Genomic DNA, 21871 nt, shown 5'->3' on the forward strand with positions numbered 1-21871 from the left:
GTTAAGGGAAGATGATGTTCAAGGATAGTTGTTGTAAACTTGTGGTAGTGACTGAACTGAGACGATAAGCAATTCCATGGGATTATTGTCTAATAATGAGTTCATCTTCTGTCTATATAAGATTCAGTAAATTCTATATAAAGTACCTTGCAACCATCAGTTGTCTTGGTCCTTCTGACCCCATACTCACGGTGCTATTCAGTCCCTTACCCCTCTCCATCGGGACCTGGAGACCCCTTGCGGTGGCTGGACCATCGCAAGCCGCATAGCACAGGGAGATCAGCTCGGTGCTTTGTGACCACCTAGAGGGGTGGGATAGGGAGGGTGGGAGGGAGACGCAAAGAGGGAGGGGATATGGGATATATGTACATGTATAACTGATTCACTTTGTTATAAAGCAGAAACTAACACACCATTGTAAAACAATTATACTCCAATAAAGATGTTAAAAAGAAAAAAAGAAAGATTAGGTCATGAGCCCACGTGACTGGGATTAGTGTCCTTTTAAAAGAGGCCTCAGAAAGTTAGCTCATCCCATGTGAGGACTCAGCAAGAAGTTGGCAGTCCGCAATCCTTAAGAGGGCTCCAGAACTTAAGAGCCTCCAGAGTTGTGAGAAATCAATTTAAGTTGTTTATAAGCTACCAAGTATGATATTTTGTTATAGTAGCCCAGACAGACTAATGTTACCGAAACTGGGGTCTGACTGCTCGCTGCTCAAAAGCCAATAAAGAGGCAAAGTTGGTGGAAAGGAAAGTTGCTTTAGTTCAGATGTCGGCAAGAGCTTTTATCGATGGAGGGAGGGGGCTATATACAGAAACAGCACAGTCAGCTCTGACGGTCATCAGAATCGTGGCAGCTTATGTCATGGCTACCGTCTGGTCATCATGCAATTAACTTCTTCCACCTGGTGGGGATTCCAGTATCTATACGACAGCTCACAGGATGTGGCTCGGAATATTATCTATAGCCCTTGAGAAGGAACAAAAAGTCCTTGACTATGCTTAATGACTAAACTGTCAATATTATTATTTAGTCTTGTTGGACTGTTTTCTTTTGTTTCTGCATTATGTCACTTCTCTGATTAAACTTCTTCTTTGGCTAAAGTTTTTCCACTGACAAAAGGCAGGCTGAGGATATGGGGGGCAAGGACCACAGGGTCCTGTTCCATTTCATAAACTAGGCAAAGGAAATCGGTTTTAGTTTCCATTTTTGTTTCAATTTTTCCCAGCTCTTTGAGGGAATGGGACGATGACCGCTCTGGCTAATTTCTGCTGAAATGGGGGGTAGTGCTACCTAATTGGGGAATGGACACAGAGTTGGAGCAAATCTCAAGTTCCAAGCTTAGAATCAATATTTTCTATTCTGAAAATATTACCTCTCTCTTCGATTACTTTGTCATAGTACCTAGACAAACATTTGAAAATGAGTTGACCTATTACAATGAGAATAATAATCAAAATTCATCTTTGTATCGTTCTCTGAATTTTTTTTTTCTTAATGGTTAAAGCAGGTGTACAATGTATGCTTAATAGGCCACAAACAGGATGTTTTCGTTAGCCTAAAGTTCAAATTAAATCATGTATAAGCCAGAATGACTTCCCCATACCTCAATATGTGAAAATTTCCTCCATCATTTTCCCCTTTTAATTGTAAATCTTTTCATAGAAAGCACTGATAATTAATATATTTTTCCAGCATTGCCATAGTGGCTCAGTTTCCACTCAGTGGCTCAATTCCTGTCTGTCAGTACTAGGCCTACTTATTTGTTTCTATGTTTGCCTAGTCATCTATTTTGGGGGAAAACTAATCAGACATAACATACAAGTATAAAGAGGTATGCTGATAGGGAAACATTTTATAGGCTATACATTTTGTCAGTTATACCCAATTGTCACACAGACTTTGTACATGTGCTTCAAGCAGTAAACTTAAAGCCAGCAGTGATACACATCATAAGTAGTTATATTCTGTGAAAACTTCAGTAGACAATTTTTTCATCTTGAACACTGGAGTCAAAAGTATGGTTAGAAGTAAAACAATAGCTTTCCATTAGAGTTCTTTAAATTTCTTACTAATATTTTTCTCTGAGATGCCTCAGGGGCCCTCTGGAAAACTCAGTTAGCTAGAGAAAGAAACTTACAATCTGTTATCAAAAGCATCTCAGTATTCCAGGAAAACTTTGTTTTCTTCCCATAGAGAGAAAACCAAATTCAATCTTGCATTAGTTTACTGTTAGTAACAAAATTCACTTACCTAATTAAATTCAATCTAATCTTAATCCTTTCAACATACACAATTCTTTTCTCAAAGTTCCTTTTTCACAAACATTTTATGCTTTCTGGATCCATATTAACTTGTCCCTATTTTCTCTATACATAAGTAACCAGACCTAGGACAAAATTATTCTCCTTCTTTTCCCCCTCAACAAAAATATCTCCAGTCTTTGTATCTTCTCTCACCGGCAAAACATGTCCTATTTGCTTTACATACGGAAATGCTTCCCTTATCATTTTTATGTATTACAAATTTTAATCCTTGAAAACCTTAACAAAACCAAGAAACAAGTAATTGAACTGTCATACCAGCACTTTTTGATTGGCAAACTTAAGAACATATTTTATAACCTTTAAAAACATACATTTTTCTCAGAGCACAATCTCTTTTTAATGTGATACAAGATACATGTTTAATAAACCCAAACCCTCTTTCTTCTTCTTCTTCTTTTTTTTTTTTCTGGCTTGAAGTTCTAGTAATTAACCCAAGGTTGAAGTCTCAGGCAAAGTGGGTTGTGTTTGTATTTCAAGGACATGATGAGTGTTAACTTTAAGCTTTCTCCTAGGAATATTTTTATTCTCTCAGAGTCAGAATTCTGCAAAAAGTACTTTATCAAGCCAGCTTTCTGTAACTGCATATGCAAAAAGAACCAGTTTTGGAGTTTCAAAAGAGTTTCAATTTAACCAGTTTTCTCTGGAGTTGGAAGGATAATGTTGGTGGCCACACAATGCTTAAAAAAAAATCCTTCTTTTTCTTTAGTCATAGTTTCATAGCTAAAATCTTTCTCATGAACAGAACCTGAATTTCTCATTTTACAAAATGCAACAAGAATACCAACCACACAAACGGAATACACATTCACACACCAGAAGACAGAACTGTCACAAATCCTCTAAGACAGTGGTACCCAACCTTTTTGGCTGGCACCAGGGACTGGTTTCCTGGAAGACAAGTTTTCCGCGGGCGGGGCGGGGCGGGGGTGGGCAGGAGAGGGGCGTGTGGGTAAGGTTCAGGCTCCAGAACTTAAGAGCCTCCAGAATTGTGAGAAATCAATTTAAGGGTGGGCTGTGGGTGTGGTAATAAGGTTCAGGCGGTAACGCGAGCGATGGGGGGCAGCGGATGAAGCTTCGCTCGCTTGTCCTACGCTCGCCTCCTGCCGCGCAGCTCGGCTCCTAACAGGCTGCGGCCCGGCACTGGTCTGTGGCCCGGGGCTCGGGGACCCCTGCTCTGAGAGGAGTCCCAAACAAACACCTCCCCAACACAAATGGCCCTCAAGGTCAGACACACGTCAGAACCGATTGGCAAAATGCCCAAATAGCAGTTCAGGGCTCACAAATGGCCCTCAACGTCAGACACAGTCAGAACTAATCGGCAAAGTGCCCAAACGACACTCAGGGCTCAAAAGTGAAGTTTGGGGCTTCCCTGGTGGCGCAGTGGTTGAGAATCTGCCTGCCAATGCAGGGGACGCGGGTTCGAGCCCTGGTCTGGGAAGATCCCACGTGCCACGGAGCGGCTGGGCCCGTGAGCCACAACTACTGAGCCTGCGCGTCTGGAGTCTGTGCTCTGCAACAGGAGAGGCCGCGATAGTGAGAGGCCCGCGCACCGCGATGAAGAGCGGCCCCCGCTCGCCGCAACTAGAGAAAGCCCTCGCACAGAAACGAAGACCCAACACAGCCATAAATAAAATAAATAAATAAAATTTAAAAAAAAAAAAAGTGAAGTTTGCCCGGATGCACACCGGTGGACTTACTCGGTCTTGGAGCTCAGCAGCTCGTCCAGATGCACATTTCCGTTCCACCAAGGAAAAGTGTAAGAAGTTGGCAACCAGTCCCGAGCCAGGGAGAGCCAGGGAGAATCCCGGAAACAAATGGTTTCAGCAGCTCCTACGAATGCCCCCCAAAATCTCCCTCTCGGGGCCAGCTAGCCACAAGCAGCGTGCTCCTCGCGGCCGTCCGGTCCGGGCGTGTCGTCACGGCTGCGCGCTACTCGGGAAGCCCCCGGGGAGCCAGCTGTCACGAGAGCGCGGCAGCCCCATGCCGGACTCAAAAGCTGTTCCTGAAAGTGGGGTCCGGCTGCTCGCTGCGCAAAAGCCCATAAAGAGGCGAAGTTGGTGGAAAGGAAAGCTGCTGTAGTTCAGATGTCGGCAAGAGCTTTTATCGATGCAGGGAGGGGGCTATATACAGAAACAGCGCGGTCAGCTCTGACGGTCATCAGAATCGTGGCAGCTCATGTCATGGCTGCAGTCTGGTCATCATGTAGTTAACTGCTTCCACCTGGTGAGGGGTTTCAGTGTCTATAAGACAGCTCCCAGGATGTGGCTCGGAATATTATCTATAGCCCTTGAAGAGGAGCTAAAGGCCCTTGACTTTGCTTACTGACTAAAGTATTATTATTTAGTCTTGTTGGACTGTTTTCCTTTGTTTCTGCATTTTCTCACTTCTCTGATTAAACTTCTTCTTTGGCTAAAGTTTCTCCACAGACAAAAGGCAGGCTGAGGACATGAGGGGCAAGGACCATAGGATTCTGTTCTGTTTCACTAAGACAGAAACCAAGATCTGGGTGAGAGCTGTGTTTATTGCTACTGGGGTGTCACGGCTTCCACACTCTCTCATTGACAGAGCATAGAAATACATGTGTGTATACTAATCCATGTATATACATGTACTGATAAACTTTTCTATACATAACCATCTGTATTTATATTATTCTAAATATGAGTTTATACTGGCATCTCCAACTCTATTTCATCACCATCACATGGATTCTAGCCTCCTCTCCTTGTTTATCAGTAATCTCCCATTCCAACGGTGAAAAGCCAGCTTCCCCCATCTGCCATACATTTACCCAATTGTCCAATTCCAGTATATACTCATAGCAGTACCAGAATTGTTAATACTTACCCCCATGGGAAACAACTTTGTCAACTGGACTATAGTGCTCATGTAAGTTTCTTTTGCTCTTAGTTTTACAAATTCCATTTCATTTCCAAAGTTACATAGGTCAGCAATTCCCTCCCCTCCCACCCGCCCCCCAGCAAAACCATCCCCTTCAGTGGTGTGGTTTCACATACATTTGTAATACAATTAGATCCTCTGGCCAAAATCTGTATTCCGTTTTGGGATCCCCTGGCCTCCTAGATGATTTCTTAAAATTTACATACATTAAGCTGTACAGTTAGAAAATAAAGTGAAAATATATAAGCTAAGTGATCAACTCATGCAATTAAATGCAAAGAAAGCAGAAGGAGGAAAGCAATAGAGATAACATTAGAAATTAACAAAACATAAAACAAAGAAACAATTTAAAAGAGTAATAAAACCAAAAGCTGCTTTTGTTGAGAAAAATAAAACAATTGACAAGCTCTTGGGAAGATTTAAGAAAACAAGACACAAATAATTTAAAAATAATAAAGGAAATGAAATTAAAAGTATGTAAAATATTTAAAGAACATAATACTATGAATAAATTTGGAGCAGTGCATTTGAAAATTTAAGTAAAATGACAAATTTTAAAGAAAATATAAATTAAATTTTTGATTTAAGATAAAATAGAAAACTTGAGAGAATACTATCAGTAAATAAATAGAATAGTCACAACGCTCCAAAGGATAATAGAACCAGATGGTTCACAGGTGTGTTTTATCAAATATTCAAGAAATCAGTAACTCCTAATAGTATACAAATTGTTTCTGAGGATAGAGAGAGAAGGAAAGCTTTCCAATCAATTTTGTGAAGCAAAGAAAACCTTTATAAGAAAACCAGACAAAGGCAGTCTGAGAAAGAAAAATTAGAAGACATTCTCATTCTGGGACATGAAAGCATAAATCCAAGAGAAATATATTATGGCTATAGTCTATATATGGTTTTGTAAATAACTTTATATTCTCTGTGTATTTATATAAAATATACATAATGTTTTGTAAATACATATAAAATCAGGACTTGTACAACAAACCAGATGTTGGCATTAACTTTGTATTTTGTCTTACCCAAAATGCAGATGCAATAATCATTTTTATTATATAGTCTTTAAAAATACTTTCCAATTCTTAGTTCAGTCCTCTATAGCTCCCTTGAGAGTAGTTTCATTTTACTTTTTATGGTTACTTCATTTAACCTGAATTTGTAATGAGCATGAAATGGGAATTTTAAAGGTATTTGCTCCAGCTCTTGTCAGAGAAGAGTGTCACGACATTTAACCCTGAGAGGATCCAGATACTGAACCAGTCTCTGCCCTTGTTGGTGCCTGCCATTCAGTCCCCTACCTGAACGCTCCAAAGAGCTGCCTGCAAAGGAGAAAGCCTCAAGGTGGCTTGAAGACGTGTGTCGTTTTCATCTCTGACAGAATTGTTTGGGAGCACTGGGTGAATAGATAAGAGACTTTCCTTCCTCACTATTCTCACCCCTCCCGGGAAACTGATTACGATCCAAGACACATGTAGACTGAAGAACTGCTTTGATTGAAAGGACTTGGTTCCTTGCTCTCATGGTATTAAGTGGGTGGGGTGGGGTAGAGGTTTATGAGGGTGATCATAAAAGACAAGCCAGGGAACGACCTGCTTTTAACCCAACCTCTGCGTCACGTGGACTCAGGGACAATTTCTACGTAGAATCTCAGCTTTCCTTGCCAATGTCAACTTGAGTAGTTTGGATCAGAAACACAGATCCTCCCAAGAGTGTTAAATATAAATGTTAATATCACAATCATGTCAACTGGGCTTTAGAAACATTTCCTTTGAACTTACGTTTGAATATATTTGCCTGATTGTGGGTATCATGTGTGCACGGACCCCTAAGCAGTATCCCACACGGTGGGTGAGCACTCCCACGGAGATATCGACAAGGCTGAAGATGAAGACAAGGTCTGGAAGGAGTTTGCTTGTGCTAAAAAAATGTATTCTGATACTTGTTCAGATAGGAAGGTGGACTGTATTCAGGATGGTTGCAATAGGGGTAGGGACTGCTGCAGTGGGGTTTTGCAGCAAGGAGAGATTGGGCTTAACTCAGGATACAACAAAGAAAAGTAGGGATTTACAGCCAAAGAGCAGGGTGGGAGGAGGGGGTCAGCGGATGAAAAATTATGATGAGGGTATGGTGATTCTTGCTAAACTGACCTAATGGGATTCTTGCTGAAGGCAGGCTGGGGTGATATGATATTATCTGGGGGTGGGGGTGGGGGGTAGGGGATGAGAAATTTGGCCAGATGTCCAGAGTCATCAGATTCCAGGGTGGGGGATTCGGGCTAAACTGATTTAGCAGGATTCTTGCTAAAACTGGGCTATGCAGGCCCTCCCAGGATGGACACTGGAGATCCAAGCCTAGGCAGCTCAGACCAGCCTGACTACAGGTCAAGGAGAGAGTCTGTCACTTGTTGGGAGAGGACGCCCGTATGCAACAATGAACACAGGAGAGGTCAGCGATGGTTCAGTCCTGAATTTGAGGATGGTTTAACATGTAACTGATGGAGACCATCATTGTGTGTTCATATGGATACACATTTTACATATCTGAGGAGAATGGGAAGAAAGGATGTTTGAAAAAGAATGGGATCAAGCTGACATGGAATGTGGGCCCAAATATCAAATTCAATGAAAAAAGCCAGTTGCAAAACTGTGTGCTTAGTATAATTCCATATTTGGTAAAAATGAATGGTAATAATAAATAGTAGTTTATATATAGGGAAGGAAAAAGTATTGGAATGTAAACAGAATTGTTAAAAACAGTTTTCATTGGGGAATAGAATTATAGTGAAGGTTCAAGTTTCATGGTATAGGTTTGAGTAATTTTTTAGTTGTTGTAGTTTTCTTTTTATAACAAACACTACCTTCGCAATTAGGAAAAAAATATTTTTTAAATGGGGGAGGGGCTAAAGGGGCAACAGAGCCCTCGTCTCTCCTTAGCACTGTCTAGGAAAGAGTTCAACCAAAGAAGTCATATCAACTAACTCACTGGCCCCAAAGGTGATGCTCGAACCCTGTCGTCAGCTGCTTTTTCCCCAGGCAGGACACAGAGTTCACCAGCTTTCAGCCTGCGACTCAGGCAGTGGCTGTGTGAGCTTCTTAAATGCCAGGTGCATAGGAAAAATTTATATGGGAACAAAGGTATAAGAGAGCGAATCAGGAGAATGTCAATATCAAATACTCAATGTGCCAACAAAGTTAAGTCCTTAGTAGAATGAACACAAGTCCAGCAAACTTTAAAAGTAAATCTGTGCCAGTGGGTTCCATGGGAAGTCAGAGGATCTTTCCCAAAGGCAGGAAATGAGAATCACCCCTTCCAGCACTGGCTTTATCTATAACCCTGGATTTGACACTGAGTTGTACCCCTTATTAGCTGTGTGATATCGGGGAAGTTACTTAACCTCTCTGACCCTTGGTTTCTTCATCAGTAAAATGTGGAATAATAGTATCTACCTCATAAGACTGTTGTGTGGATTATCACAATATGCCTCAGCTCGGGGGCTGGCATATAAATGAAGGCCCAGTAAGTATCTGCAATTAAAAAACCTATAACAAAAGAAAGTAAATATGTACAAAACAAAATCCCAAACAACCACAGACAACTCTATATGCTAAAACACAAAAGCATTAAATAAAGGTTTATTGGCATCATATTACAGACACATTTTATCTTATGCAAGCATTACAGCAAATTCTGTATAATGAGATATATAAGCAAATAGCAAGAAAGGTTGTTGTGATATAGTATAAGACATCATTAAATGGAGAAATCCTACACAGTAAAAGGAACTTAGTGATCCTTTGTGAATTATTTCTCTTTTGTCTCTAGGTCTTCATATTTATCCACGTCAAAGATAATTTGTTGATAAATGTCCAGGCCAACCTTTGAATATGTTTTAAATTTTCCCCATTTTAATCAATTGTCTCCTCATGTATTCTATTCTGTAAGTTCATTAATAAGCACTAGAGCTCACACCACACAAATGGAAATAGAAAGATGCATACATTTGGAGTCAGATGTATCCATTTTTTATTCAATTTGTGACCTTGAGCACATTATGTAATTTCTTTGTTCTTTGGGATCTTTGTTTGTTCAATGAGACTGCAATAATGTCTTCATCTCAGAGTTGTTATGGGGATTAAATAATTGTATCTCACATGCCTGGCACTCAGTATGTGCTTAAAGGTTGTTAGTTTCCCTGCTTTACCAAAAGGAATCTTAAGAGATCATCACTCTTCTCATTTTACAAATGAGAAAGCTCAAGACCACAGAAGTTAAAAAAACCACACATCCTGAGTCCCATTTCTACACTCTTTCCACTGCTGTCCTTTCTCTTATTAGCTTGTTTATCTTCAGTAGAGAAGAGAAAACTCAGTGGAATCAAAAAGTATTGTTTTCTTTTTTTTTAAATATAGGTAAGCCACCAAGAGACTTTTAAAGGAGGTATACGTTTTATGAAAGGTAATAAGTAGTTTAAGAACCGTTTTAAATCCTCAGAGATATTAAAAACAGAAGTTCTGTTCTTCCAAGATTTCCATAGCAGAACATAAGTATTCTGTATGCTTTGGCACCAAAAACTCCAGCACTGAGTATTTATCTGCACATTTGAACTCAGGCCTTCAGAATGCTTGCCCATGGAATCCGCAAAGGAATTGGAGTTCAGTATTCAGAGCAGTGAAGTTTGTTCAGCACACAGCTGTATTTGAAGCCCAGCTCTCTTCCATTAGTCAACGGAACTTGCACAAAATGCAAGTAATTTAAATGTAAGTGCTGGGATCTTACCCTGCTTTCATAGCTTTGTCATCTTTTTCCATACCTGAAGATCACCTGTGGATAAGCCAAGAGAACCCGTGATCATGTGCGTGATGGAAAAAGTCAAAACTGGGCAACCTGTAATTTAGACCTTGGCCTCTTTATTTGAGGAAGAATGGCAAGCTTTATTTGGCAGGAAGGAGATATTCAACACTACCATTAAAAAGAGCTAAAAGAGTATGTTATTTCTTTAAAAACATGTTTTTAAAATGACATTTTACCATAGTAAAATTGGTTGAATTTTATTTGGTTATTTTAAAAATATTTGTACCTTTATTTGTCTCTCTCAGTTGTTTCACTTGCCTCTTTGCTGGTCTCAAGTAAAGTTCTTACTACATCCAGAAGCACCAGGAAACTTTAAATGTCACTAAGGCTACTTGTGGGATACTTGGAGACACAACCATTGGAAATGGGCCATATCTGTGACTACACCAGTTGCTCTTAGCAAATTGCTCACACAGCAAACTATATCTGTGGTTATAACTCTTAAACGGTTCAGCCACAATCCAGGTATTTTAACCATATGGACCCACAGAAGGGCACAAAATTGGTCAGTCAAATGCAGAGGCCTATGTGACATCTCTGTGGCTTTTGAGGGTAACAAACTGCTTCCAAAAACTGCTTGTTGATTTGGCATTGGGGAAATTTTCCAACCTGCACGGTAAAAGTAGCAATATGTTAATTTTATTTAATAGGTCAGAGTTCATTTTATAGGAAGGGATGAGACTGAACAGTCAGACTTCTAACCCTGCTATGTATTAATGTACTTGGTTCCGTTTATTACAAATAATTTTTCTCAGAAGCAAAATCCTGTCAGAATTATAATTAAATATGGACATTTGGGAGTCTTGTCAAGTGTATCTTAAAACAACTGTTTATATAATTCTGTGCTGCCTTATTTACACAATGTAGAAAGATTACACCAAGGGCTAACCATAGACAAGAAATGGATATTTGCTCCTTTCCAAATTATGACAGTTTGATTGGATATTAATATTGGCAAGTATTTACACAAGCAGAGAGAGACTGGAAACATTTTGAAATTGCTTCTTAAAGCTCACTTTCTGACAATAGCACCGGACTCAAAAACAAAGCAATGCATTCATTGCTTCTCTTAGTTGTAAGATGGTTATTATTATTATTTTTTTTACTGTTCTGTCTGGATCTCATCACCCATAACAAGAACCCATCTGCTGTGACTTCTTTGTTTTACACCTTAGTCTCAATTCATAAAATTATTTCAAATTCTGAAGTCTTGGGACATGTCCACATCCTGGGAGCCTGCTTGATGTGCCCCTGCTTCAAAGTTTCTAGACTCTAAGTTTCTAACAAGTTTCCAGAAAACCTTACACTTTTCTGAAAATTCTCCCCTGTGGGGCAATGGCTTGACAAGTTACATTCATTCTTTTCTCTGTTTACTAAGGGGTCCTTTACTAGGATGCAATGTCCCTCCCGGCACTACTCTCTTCCCCCTCTAACACTTGATGCCACACTGTCTTCATTAGAATCTGAATAATGACAATATAGCAACATAACTACCCCTAAGGCCTTGCACTCTTCCATCTGGGAACCAGTTATTTTTCTGTGACGGCGATCAATAGCCTTCTATATATTTTATACTTTGAAAGAATATTGTAAAATATCTTTGAAAGAGGTATAAGGGTGGATATGAAAAGCCATTCTAAGTAATTTCACTCTAAACTTTGATTACTAAGTTTATTTCTCAAAGGTTGAGGAAGGGGAATGCAAACGAACAGAAATGAAGGAAATCTTACCCAGATACATGATCAACCATTCCTAGCAAATAGCGGGATGCAATTTTAATACAGTGGATGATGATCTATCAAATTTTCCAGTGTCAGGTTGTGTGTAGAACAGAATCCAAAACCTTAATAAAATTAAGCTGTATTAGATCTCTCACTTCCCTTGATCTCTCAGACCACTTTGAGAAAGAAATTAGATAAAACTATACTTTCCTCCATGCTCCATTTCCTCTCTCTGTTCTCCTCTCTCCCATTTCCCACCTTCACAACAACAAAGACCAAATCCCAAGCTACTGCATATTCTTCTGGCCAAAACTCTCTGGGAAAAACACAATGCTGAGTGTGTCCTGATGTCTCCCAGGTCCTGTGGACAACTTCAAACAGAGGACAGCTGAAATCGGGCTGAAGTCACTTTGCTTGGTCCTCGGGGAAGGACCCACAGGCAAGTTCCCAGCTGACTTTATCTCTATTGCGCCATATCTAAGTGGGGAAGGAAGTGGCTGGAGAGCTCCAAATGACCTTGTTCTTCAAGTCAGATGCTGGTTTTTGTTTTGAAGCCAGCCAGTGAAGAGAGACAAAGGTGCATGGTCTGGGTGAGCGGCTGCATGCCTTCTGGAGTGAAGAAGTGTTTAAAATGAACTCCTGGAGTGAACATTAAACTGGGAGTACAGGAATCTGGGTTCTAGTCTTAGCTGGGCCTCAATTTCCTCATCTATAAATTGAGATAGTTGAACTAGGTGATCTCTAAGAGGCATTAGTAATGTGTTGGAAGAGATTCCTCTTGGTTTCAGGTCCAACAAATTCCTTGAACTGTATTCAAAACGTGTGTGTGTGTATGTGTGTGTGTATTTTCAATGGTGTCTGGACCTCCCAAACTATTAAAAATCATTAAAACTGATTTCAAACTCTAAAGTTCATCTAAGTGATTTTTTATTTGAAGTCGCTTCATTTGGCTTTTCAGGATACAAAAATCGTAACTTTTCCAAGTGCATTCTGAGTAACTAAAATAAGCAATGCATATCTCCTTTCCAGCACTAATCCTCTGATGCATGTTTAAAAAATTAATCTAGACTTTGATTATAACTTAAGCAAGAAAATCATCTGCTATAAACTTTTATAGATTCTGAATAGTTTTAGATTAAAATAATTGACTAATGAACTTAACAGCCTCAGTTTGTGTGTACATGCAAACCTAGATTAGAATACTTTCTGTCTCTAAAAATAATCATAAATTTTTTTTTCTTACAAGTTTGAAGTTGTCAGTTATAGGTTACACACACAGTCTTAACGAAATTTGAAATGGTCTTTAAGAATGAGTTGCTTTGAAGTCATAAATAAGATAAAAATTTTATTTCTTTTGGAAAATAATCCATAAGTGACTTCTTTTCCCTAAGAATTGGTGATTTATATTCTAGTAAGGATTTTGGAGTCTAAGCAATTCTATTGCTTATTTGTTTCGACTATGAGAACTTTCTTTTTATTTCTCTGGTATTCAATTTCCTTTTGCACCTGAAAAATAAAGATAGTGAACTCAAATAAAATGTCCTTAGAGATTCCTCCCTCCTCAATGATACTATGGCTATACTTGGTATTCTAAATGCCCTGTTCTCAATATAGCTATCCCGGAGCTTAATGGAGAAAAGGTGGTGCTTTCATATTAGCTTTCTAGTTCTTTTGTTAATTAAGAACAAATTTTTCTTTCTTGTCCTCAGTTTACCTGAATGCTCCTAAAATCTAAACACATTAGTAAATAAGAGAGCTTTATTTTTAATAGGTTTCTCTCTTCCTTTATGAGTGATAGAAGTTTTACAATGTGTGTTTAATTTTCCCATAATTTTTAAAAGGCAAATTTCACTGGGACCATGAAAGAATTCTCTGGTATATCCAGACTACATAGAAACTGCCATCCCAGTTGGCTAAAAAATAAAAGCTTGGTTAAATTGACTTGGCCTGGCTCCCAGCGTTTCCCAGGCATTTAGCAATATCTGAGAGTTAAGTCCATCACCTTCAGAAGCTGCAATAACTCTTTGATTCACTGTAGTCCCATTTAGCACATTGCTCTGTAATAATATATTGGTGAGTAATATGAGAAAGTTGATTCTCCTTCCAAAGGCACCGTATTTATAACTTAGGATAAGAAGGTCTCTGGGATATTGTCAGTTCTAAAGTTCTCCTTCCAAGTTGGTTGGTTATGTGGTCACTGGGGACATGAGCTTTCTTCCTTTTAAAAAATTATTTCAGGTGTCATAATGCTTCATACGGATATGATAAATTTTGTTTTGATATCTTAACACTGATGAATTGGATGACACATTTTTAGGGGGGATATTTTCTCCTACGGTGGTCCTTTCATAAGGACCACCACTTATACTCCCCAAGGCATAGTGACTTTATACTCCGTAAGAATGCTACTCATGTATGCCCACCACATGAAAGGTGGTGCCAGCACATAGGGGAAATGTAGTGGTTAAGGAATTACACCTGCCCCACTTGTAGTTACAGAAACACTTTCTAATTTAGAATCATAGAATTCTACAAAAGACAACGTCTCATGATAGAAGGTATCCTATAATATCATCTTATCCAAATCTATCACCACCTAATTTTATAAATGGGAAAGAGGAACAAGGGGAGGTAACAGATTTTCCTAAAGCCACATAGCCTAGTTGACTGTAAATCCCAGACTCTTCTGAATCCTCCAGTGTTTTCATGACACATCATGTATAGAACCTGTGGAGAATGAAACTATCTAAAACTGCCCTCTGTAAAGAGTTTTTGATAAATGAAGGTTTCTATTATTATTTGCCTAAATTTTATCTTACACCTAAATTACTTTTTGAAGATTCATGAGAAATCAAAGCTAAAAGTAACAGACTGTTAATGTTACAAAACAGCAGCTTCCATATTTTTCTCATTACTAATTACAGTCCTAATTGGTAGTTGCTTAGTTGCTCCCAGTAGAAATCAAAACAATTATTTTGCTAATATTCAAGCAGCTGGAAAATATTTGGCATATCCCAATTTTGTACTTAAAATAGATGCTTATTTTTAAAATAAAGGTAATATATTTTAGGTTGTTAAGGACGATTTGTTGAATACTTATCGAGCTACAGTATTTTGAGGCTTGTCTTATTCTAAGTCCATTGGTGCGCTCTCAATTCTCACAACAGCTAGCTCCTATTCAATGTCAAAATACAAATTTCAATAACTGTCTCTAATGCCACAGTAACTTTAGAGAGATGCAGCATGCCTTTTAACTATTAAAAAAAGGGTCAAACCTGGTGCAAAATTACATAAAGGCGCAGTTTGGGGGACAGAATAGAAATTGAATACACCAAGGTAGCTGCTTGGGAAAATGAACAGTATATAATCTAATATCTTTAATTTTATATACATGAATATAATGTATGTCAACTTTGTACATGAGATACATACAGTATTTAAACATTTTACTCAACAGATAAGAATTTACAATAGCAATAGAACTGACTAAAGGGCTGTCCACTTAATATACTTAGATTAGATCCGTACTTTAACAGGAAAAGAATTTAATAGTTTACAATCATAGAAACACTGACATTTAAAACAAGACTTTATAAAATAATTTATATATATCCTAGCATCTATTGAGAGGAATAATTTGCATTTGTGGATGTGTGCAATGAATGGCATATTCAAAATTTTTAGGTGATAAAATAATTTAGAAGCGGTTCATGCAGTGGTCAAAGCAAGGGATGGCAGTTCCTTCAAGATGTCCTTTCTCTTTGACATCAGTGGATATCAGATGCACACTAGGTACCATTGGGGCACACTAGACCAAGTCTCCTCCAACAATTACTTATATAAACATCAATATACACCAGTTGATATCCTTTCTTCCATAGTACAAGTACAGGTCACAACTTCTCTCAGCTGTGGGAGTAGTCAGTTTATACTTAAAGTGATTTAATGTCTCTCCTGGAGTTCTAAGTGATATATCTCTATACAAGGTAACTAACAGAACTTCCTGGTTTTCACAACTTTACTCTGATACTTCACAGAGTGCCCCCCATGTCCTGTGACATAAACATCCAGCAGGTAAGATTTTCCAGGCTGAAGACCTTTAATTGTTTCTGTGGTCACTGCTTTTTGCAGGTTTTGACTGTGGAAATATTTACAGAGGACCTTCTCTGATTTCTTCCTTGTATCTGGTCCAAGGCATTGGTTTTGCTCTCTTTTCTTCTGGTCTTCACTGTAATTATCATTCACTTCCTTTTTGTAGATGCAAAACTTGTTCCTTTCCTGGGTGCCTAGCCAAGCCACGGTGGCCGAAGAACAGGTACGGAGCTTGTCGAAGGCTTTGATGCGTGTGTCTTCAGGAAGAGAGGGAAATGACTGCTTACTGGGTCTGGTGGTAGCTAATATTTTCAACATAGACGCTCCCTTCTTGTTTCCTTTCAGTCGAATGAGGTATTTGGCTTTCGGTTTTCCTCTCAGCTGAAACTGTCGAATGCCTTCCACATTCTGAGACAGAAGAAGTTTCCCATCTCTTCTCACTTGGATTTGGACAGCGTCCAGACAAGAGTGAATAAAGAAGGTGACTTTTTGGTGAGACGAGACTGGAGCAAACCGTAGAAACTTTGCCCCCTTCCTTTTAACAAACACATCTGTAACTTTCCCATCTTTCAGCTCAACTGTCTTCTGTCTCGCTTCTTCCTTGGTCCTGGCAAAGGTGCCCACGTAAGCAGTGCTCATGTTGCTGTTGCTGTTGGCCACGAAGACGTCAAAGTAGTACTGCGTGTCGGGTTTCAGATCCGAGACGGTGAAGATGTTCTTGTTTCCTATGCAGATTTTCTGAATGTCAGCCTTGGGCCTCGAGTAGGCATGCCGCCCCAGTTTCGGAGACGGCTTTGTCAGGAAGCTGCGCTCTTTACCTGAAGCATCCGAAGCAAATCCGAAGTGGGCAAAGTCAAAAGGGCTGAAGTCCAGACCGGGCTTTGGTGCCATCATGAAAGCGTCGTCCGCACTCAACTTCGCTTCCACCGCGCAGAGACTTTTGAAATTGTGCTCCTTGTTGATGACCACACAGTACTGAATGGGCTGTTTCAGCAAAGAGGCCGTGGGGCTCGGTTTCCAAGCCAAAGTGACCGTGGTGCATCCCAGGGAGGTAACGTCGACTCTTGGGTCATAAGGTAATTCAGGGTAGGGCTGGTCCGACTCTGGAGTTGTGGTGGCATATACTTTGAAATGTGTGTCTTTCTCTGTTGAAAGAAGCTCCAACTGATATAAACCAGATGGAGAACTAGAAGATATGAAATATTCCACGTCGTTGCCTTTGTAGGAGAATAACTCTGTGCCTTCCACATTAATGATCTGCTGCTTCTGCTGATCTAGAGGCTCTGGATCCCCTAAAAGACACAAGAGAAGCACAGCCTACACGTCAGGGCATGTGCTGTGGCTTGCTAACCTTAGATTGTGTTCTTAAGACAATTTAATTGAGTTTTTCTCCATTATAAAAGGAATACATGTTCCCAGTAGAAAACTGGGAGATAGAGAACAAGATAAAAAAAATCATCCATTCATACAAGATCCAGATAGTCCTTTATTAATAGTTTGGTCTATTTCTATCAGTCTTCCTTCTACACATGTTTATGCAGTTGGTATTATTTTCTCTGCAACCTTATAACATTTATTATCATGCATATACGTACCTAGAGAAACCTCCATTTTTCTCACTTAATATTATATCATAAAAATAAAACTGTTGGTTAATTTTTGACCATTATAATAATGCTGTTACATATGTAAGGCTTTTCTGATTTTACATTATTTCTTCAGGATAGATTCCAGCTGGTAGAATTTTTAGGTCAAAGACTGCAAACCTCTTAGAGACTAATCCCTACTGTCAATCTGCTTACCAGAAGGATTCTATCAGTTTGCACTTGGGTGGCTAGCCATTTCACTAATTTTGCTTTTGTTAGTAGGACTGGACAATCTCATTAAAATATAGAATATAAAGCACCAGTAAGAGGACCTAATTTTCAATGTGTAGAACACGTGCTCAGGAGGAATATAGGGAAAGTACTGAAACTAAAATAATGTTTTCCATTTTTTGTTACTATTAATATCAGATATCACACAGATATCAGTGTTAGAAGACCCAGAGAAGGACTGTGTAGCCAGAGTGGGAATGGATCTTTTCCAGCTGATCACTGCAGGTTGAGAGTGAGGTATGTAGAATTTCATATTCCTAAACCACGCAATTAACACAATCATCATGTGACTATTCATTCTACCTCAATCTCATCACTTCCCATGTTCCCTTTCAATATTTTCCTAATTACAGTGTTCCCACATCACTGTAAGTATCCAGCTTGCTACCATCCTGTCATGGCACCAATCTCAAGCCTTCACTTTAAGCTAGGATGCCTTTGCCCCTTAAAGGGAGGCAGCATCAACCCAGGGCCTCATACAGACTCTACTCATTTCTTTGTATCTGTTATTTGCTTTCCATCATCTGCATCTTCTTGAAATGCCTGACCTATTCCTCCTGACTTTCTTCTCAGCCTGGACTTTCAGTGGTGCTCAATGCCCTTTTGTTCTCTCTTTGTGGCTTCCCTTTATTCCCCTGAGATCAGAGGCTCTTCTCCTTGGGTGCATATTAGATTCACCTGGAGGGGAACTTTTACCATCCCAATGTCCAGACCCCACCCCAGGGCAATTATATCACAACCTCTGAGGTAGGATGCAGTCGTCAGTAGCATATATAGCCCCCAGTGGTGAGTCCAATGGTTAGACAAGACTGCAAACCACAGCCAGGGAAGCTCACCTCTTGCCTTTCCTCACTCCTTCAGCCCACACACCTGTCTCTCTCAACCTTTTATTTTACCAAATCACCACCATCTGATGTCATTCTCCATTTCCCTCATCTCCATCCCCAAATCTCCAGCTTCCCCCATTTTTCTTACTAAGAGAAGGCTGTCCGTCTCATAAGCCTTTCAGCTATCCATCCAGAGGTCTGGGGCCAGATCTACCGCGCCGCTTACCTGAGCCTTCCCCGCTCGCGTCCTCTGGCAGCTCCTGGAGGCTCAGCGTCCACGCTAAGGGCGCATCGCAGGGAGTCACTGTGACTGACAGTGGGGTGTTGTCTTCTTCAACCACAAAGAAATACCTGGGTGAAAGTGGACCACTTCAGACCGAGGTAATTCATCCTAACACTTACAACCAAGATTACTGGGGAAAATCGCTTGGTTTAATTTGTATTCATTTAACAGAAAATCAAACTGGCTATCTGACACAAATCATGATATTTTCAGCAGTAACCGTGGAAGTCCAATAGCCCAAGGTTCTGCGACCAGACTTACCATCGACACAGTCTGAGATAATTGAAAGACATTGAACCAAAACGTGGAGTTTGGGTATTGCTCGAGTTAAGAATCAACACTTACCAGTTTGGGGGTGTTATTTAACACCAGTGCAAAGTAGGTCACAACCAAGAGGAATTTCCAGGTACATTGCCCTACAGGTACTGCATTTTCCATAAATTTGACAATAAATTTATGTTACCCCAAGGGCACTCTAAAGCACCAACCATTCCAAAAGATCATTTTCACAGCAATGTCCTTCTAAAATGCGTGTTGGTCTCTGGCAAAATAACACTGTATTCATGTTTTTACAATCTTGACTTTTGTTCACAGTTTTACTATTCCACATCCTTTTGGAGAGAGGTATCTAATGACCATTTGAGAAATATTTTTAAAAGGCAAAGATAACTGTGTCAGTCAGTGGAAAGACACATTTCTCTATCACTAAGATTTTCCATTGAATTAATAACCTAGTGATTTTAAAACATTTTATAAGAACAAAACATTCTCCTCTACGCTTTCCCCTTAGATTTTTAAAATGATGTCTCAAAAGAACGTTTAAGTAGAATAAAAATATTGTCTATGTATAACAATGCTATATACTCTTACTCTGAATAATTTAGATGATTCTGTTTATCTTTCAAAGCCCATAATCTTGCAAGGGAGGAAACAGTGGTTTCCTCACTGGTTTCACGGCAAAAAATAAGCAAGTTTCACTTCCTAGAGACTGCACCTCCTGGGTACCTCTTTGCCTCTCGATTCTCTCTATATCCACCCCAACACCCTCTCCAAACTGACCACCATGGTCACCTGCTCCATCAGTCTCCTCTGCAGTTCTTCTCACCTCCCTGACCTCTAACCCATGGGGTGAACCAAGGGCCCGTGCTAGGACACAGTTTTCTACCCGTGCTCATTCCCTGTGTGATCTCACCCAGGCTCACAGCTTTAACCTCTTCTATTTTAATGATTCCCCAATTTAAATTGTCAGCCTGAACTCTTAGCTAAATTTTAGAGACAACTATCTTCTCGCCATCTTCCTTCAGATATTACTGAAAATTTCAAACTTAAGATGTCTAATCCAAACTTCTCATTCTCTCGCCAAACCAACTTCTCCTGCAGTCTGTCTCTACTCAGTAAATGACAGCCCTAACCTTCCAGTTGCTCAGGACAAACGTTTTAGAGTCACTCTTGACTTTTTCTTACTCTTCCACTCCACATACACTGAATCAGCAGTCATTATTTTTTTTTTTGGCTTCATCTTTAAAATATACCCAGAGTCCATCACTTTGTTCCACTTTCCCTGTTACCACCAGATCAAGCCACCAGTTTTTCTTGTCTGAGCATTGCAATAGCCTTCTGACTGGTCTTGTTTCCACTTTGACCCCCTTAGTTTATTTACCTCCTTCCAGGAGGAGTTGCCCATGTACACCTAAGTCTGAACACACTCGCTGCAAACCCTCCAGGAGCTTCTTGTCTCATTCAGAACTTGCAATGATTTGCGTGCCCAACCAAATCTCTAAACTTGTCTCCTCTATTCTCTCCCTTCTTTACTCAGCTCCTTGCTCTCTGTGGAATGACTATGGCACACTCTTGCCTCAGGGCCTCTGAACTTGCTGTTCCTCCAGCTGAGATGCTCATCTTCCAGCTGTTGACCTTACGTGCTCAGTCACTGCGTCAACTCTCTTCTCTAGAGTCGGTCACCATCTCGCCATAGACCGACTCTGACCCCTTATGTAAGATATCACCTTCCTACCCGTGAAGCTCTTCTACTCCTCTTCATTTTTCTTCAAAGCACTTATCACTACCTGATGTATTATATATACCTTTGTTTATTTTTTTTATTTTCCCACCTCCCCCAACTAGAATGAAAGCTACAAGAGGGCAGGGCATTTGGTTCATTGATGAAGACTTAGAGACTAAAATAATTATTAATAAATATTTGTTTAATTAATTAATGAATAAGTTTAGCTTTTCACTTTTGAGGAAAAGTCCTTAATTGTTCAGAGAGTCTACAACTTCCCCAGCAGTGGGGCCTCCGCCTACCTCACTGTCATGTCATTATCCCTTTTGCTTTCTCTGCTTGAACCACGTAGGGCTTCTTTGAGCCATATCATGATGTCATATCATCAAGTGGGATGTTGTTTGCTCTGCCTGAAATACACCCCTTAGTCCTTACTAATATTTGTAAATAAATAAATAAATAATTTTAAAATTGAAATATAGTTGATGTACACGCCCTTATTAATATTTAAATGTCACTTCTTCAGGGATGCCTTCTCTTACTGTTCTGGCTCAGGTTCTCTCACATACTCCGAGTGTCCTATACTTTTCACTTTGGGCACCTATTGCAATTTGTGACTATATATTTATATTATTATTCGATTAATGTCATTTTCCCAACAAAGGCCCACTTAGGGTTCATTTTCCATGTCATTTTATTCTCAGCATTTAGCACAGATTTCTGCATGTAGAAGGTACTTGATAAACTTTTCTTAATGAATGCATTACTAAATGAATAAACAGAACCCAAGAATCATAACACCTACCTTATTCTAGCCTTAGGATACCTACACTTAGTCTGTTTCTACCTGAAGATACTGAATCTGAATGCAAATACGTGTGCTTTCCCCCCTTCACTATTCCAAGATGAATTAGGAGCTGGAGGGTGGAAATAGGGCTGTGGAAGGACAAATAAAGTGAAGATCCTATAAAAGCAAA

The 21871-nt window shown here is 39.6% G+C and overlaps 1 protein-coding gene and 1 long non-coding RNA gene across 3 annotated transcripts in view; one reads left to right on the top strand and one right to left on the bottom strand.

The window, feature by feature from the left end:
* The window catches only part of LOC309627634, a 1075643-nt gene that overhangs the window by 1042228 nt on the left and 11544 nt on the right, over positions 1-21871 (top strand). The gene's annotated exons all lie outside the window — the stretch shown is intronic.
* The window catches only part of NDNF (neuron derived neurotrophic factor), a 46984-nt gene continuing 31024 nt past the window's right edge, over positions 5912-21871 (bottom strand). For both annotated transcript variants that reach the window (XM_082389658.1, XM_082389659.1), the window contains 2 exons: positions 18836-18960; positions 5912-17197 (listed from right to left, as the gene is read on the bottom strand). In XM_082389658.1, coding sequence (XP_082245784.1) covers positions 15804-17197; positions 18836-18960 — 1519 coding nt within the window. In that variant the 3' untranslated portion in view covers positions 5912-15803. The remainder of the gene's footprint in view (positions 17198-18835; positions 18961-21871) is intronic.

Source organism: Balaenoptera borealis (assembly GCF_965194805.1).
Source record: "Balaenoptera borealis genome assembly, chromosome: 4".
Taxonomy (NCBI): domain Eukaryota; kingdom Metazoa; phylum Chordata; class Mammalia; order Artiodactyla; family Balaenopteridae; genus Balaenoptera; species Balaenoptera borealis.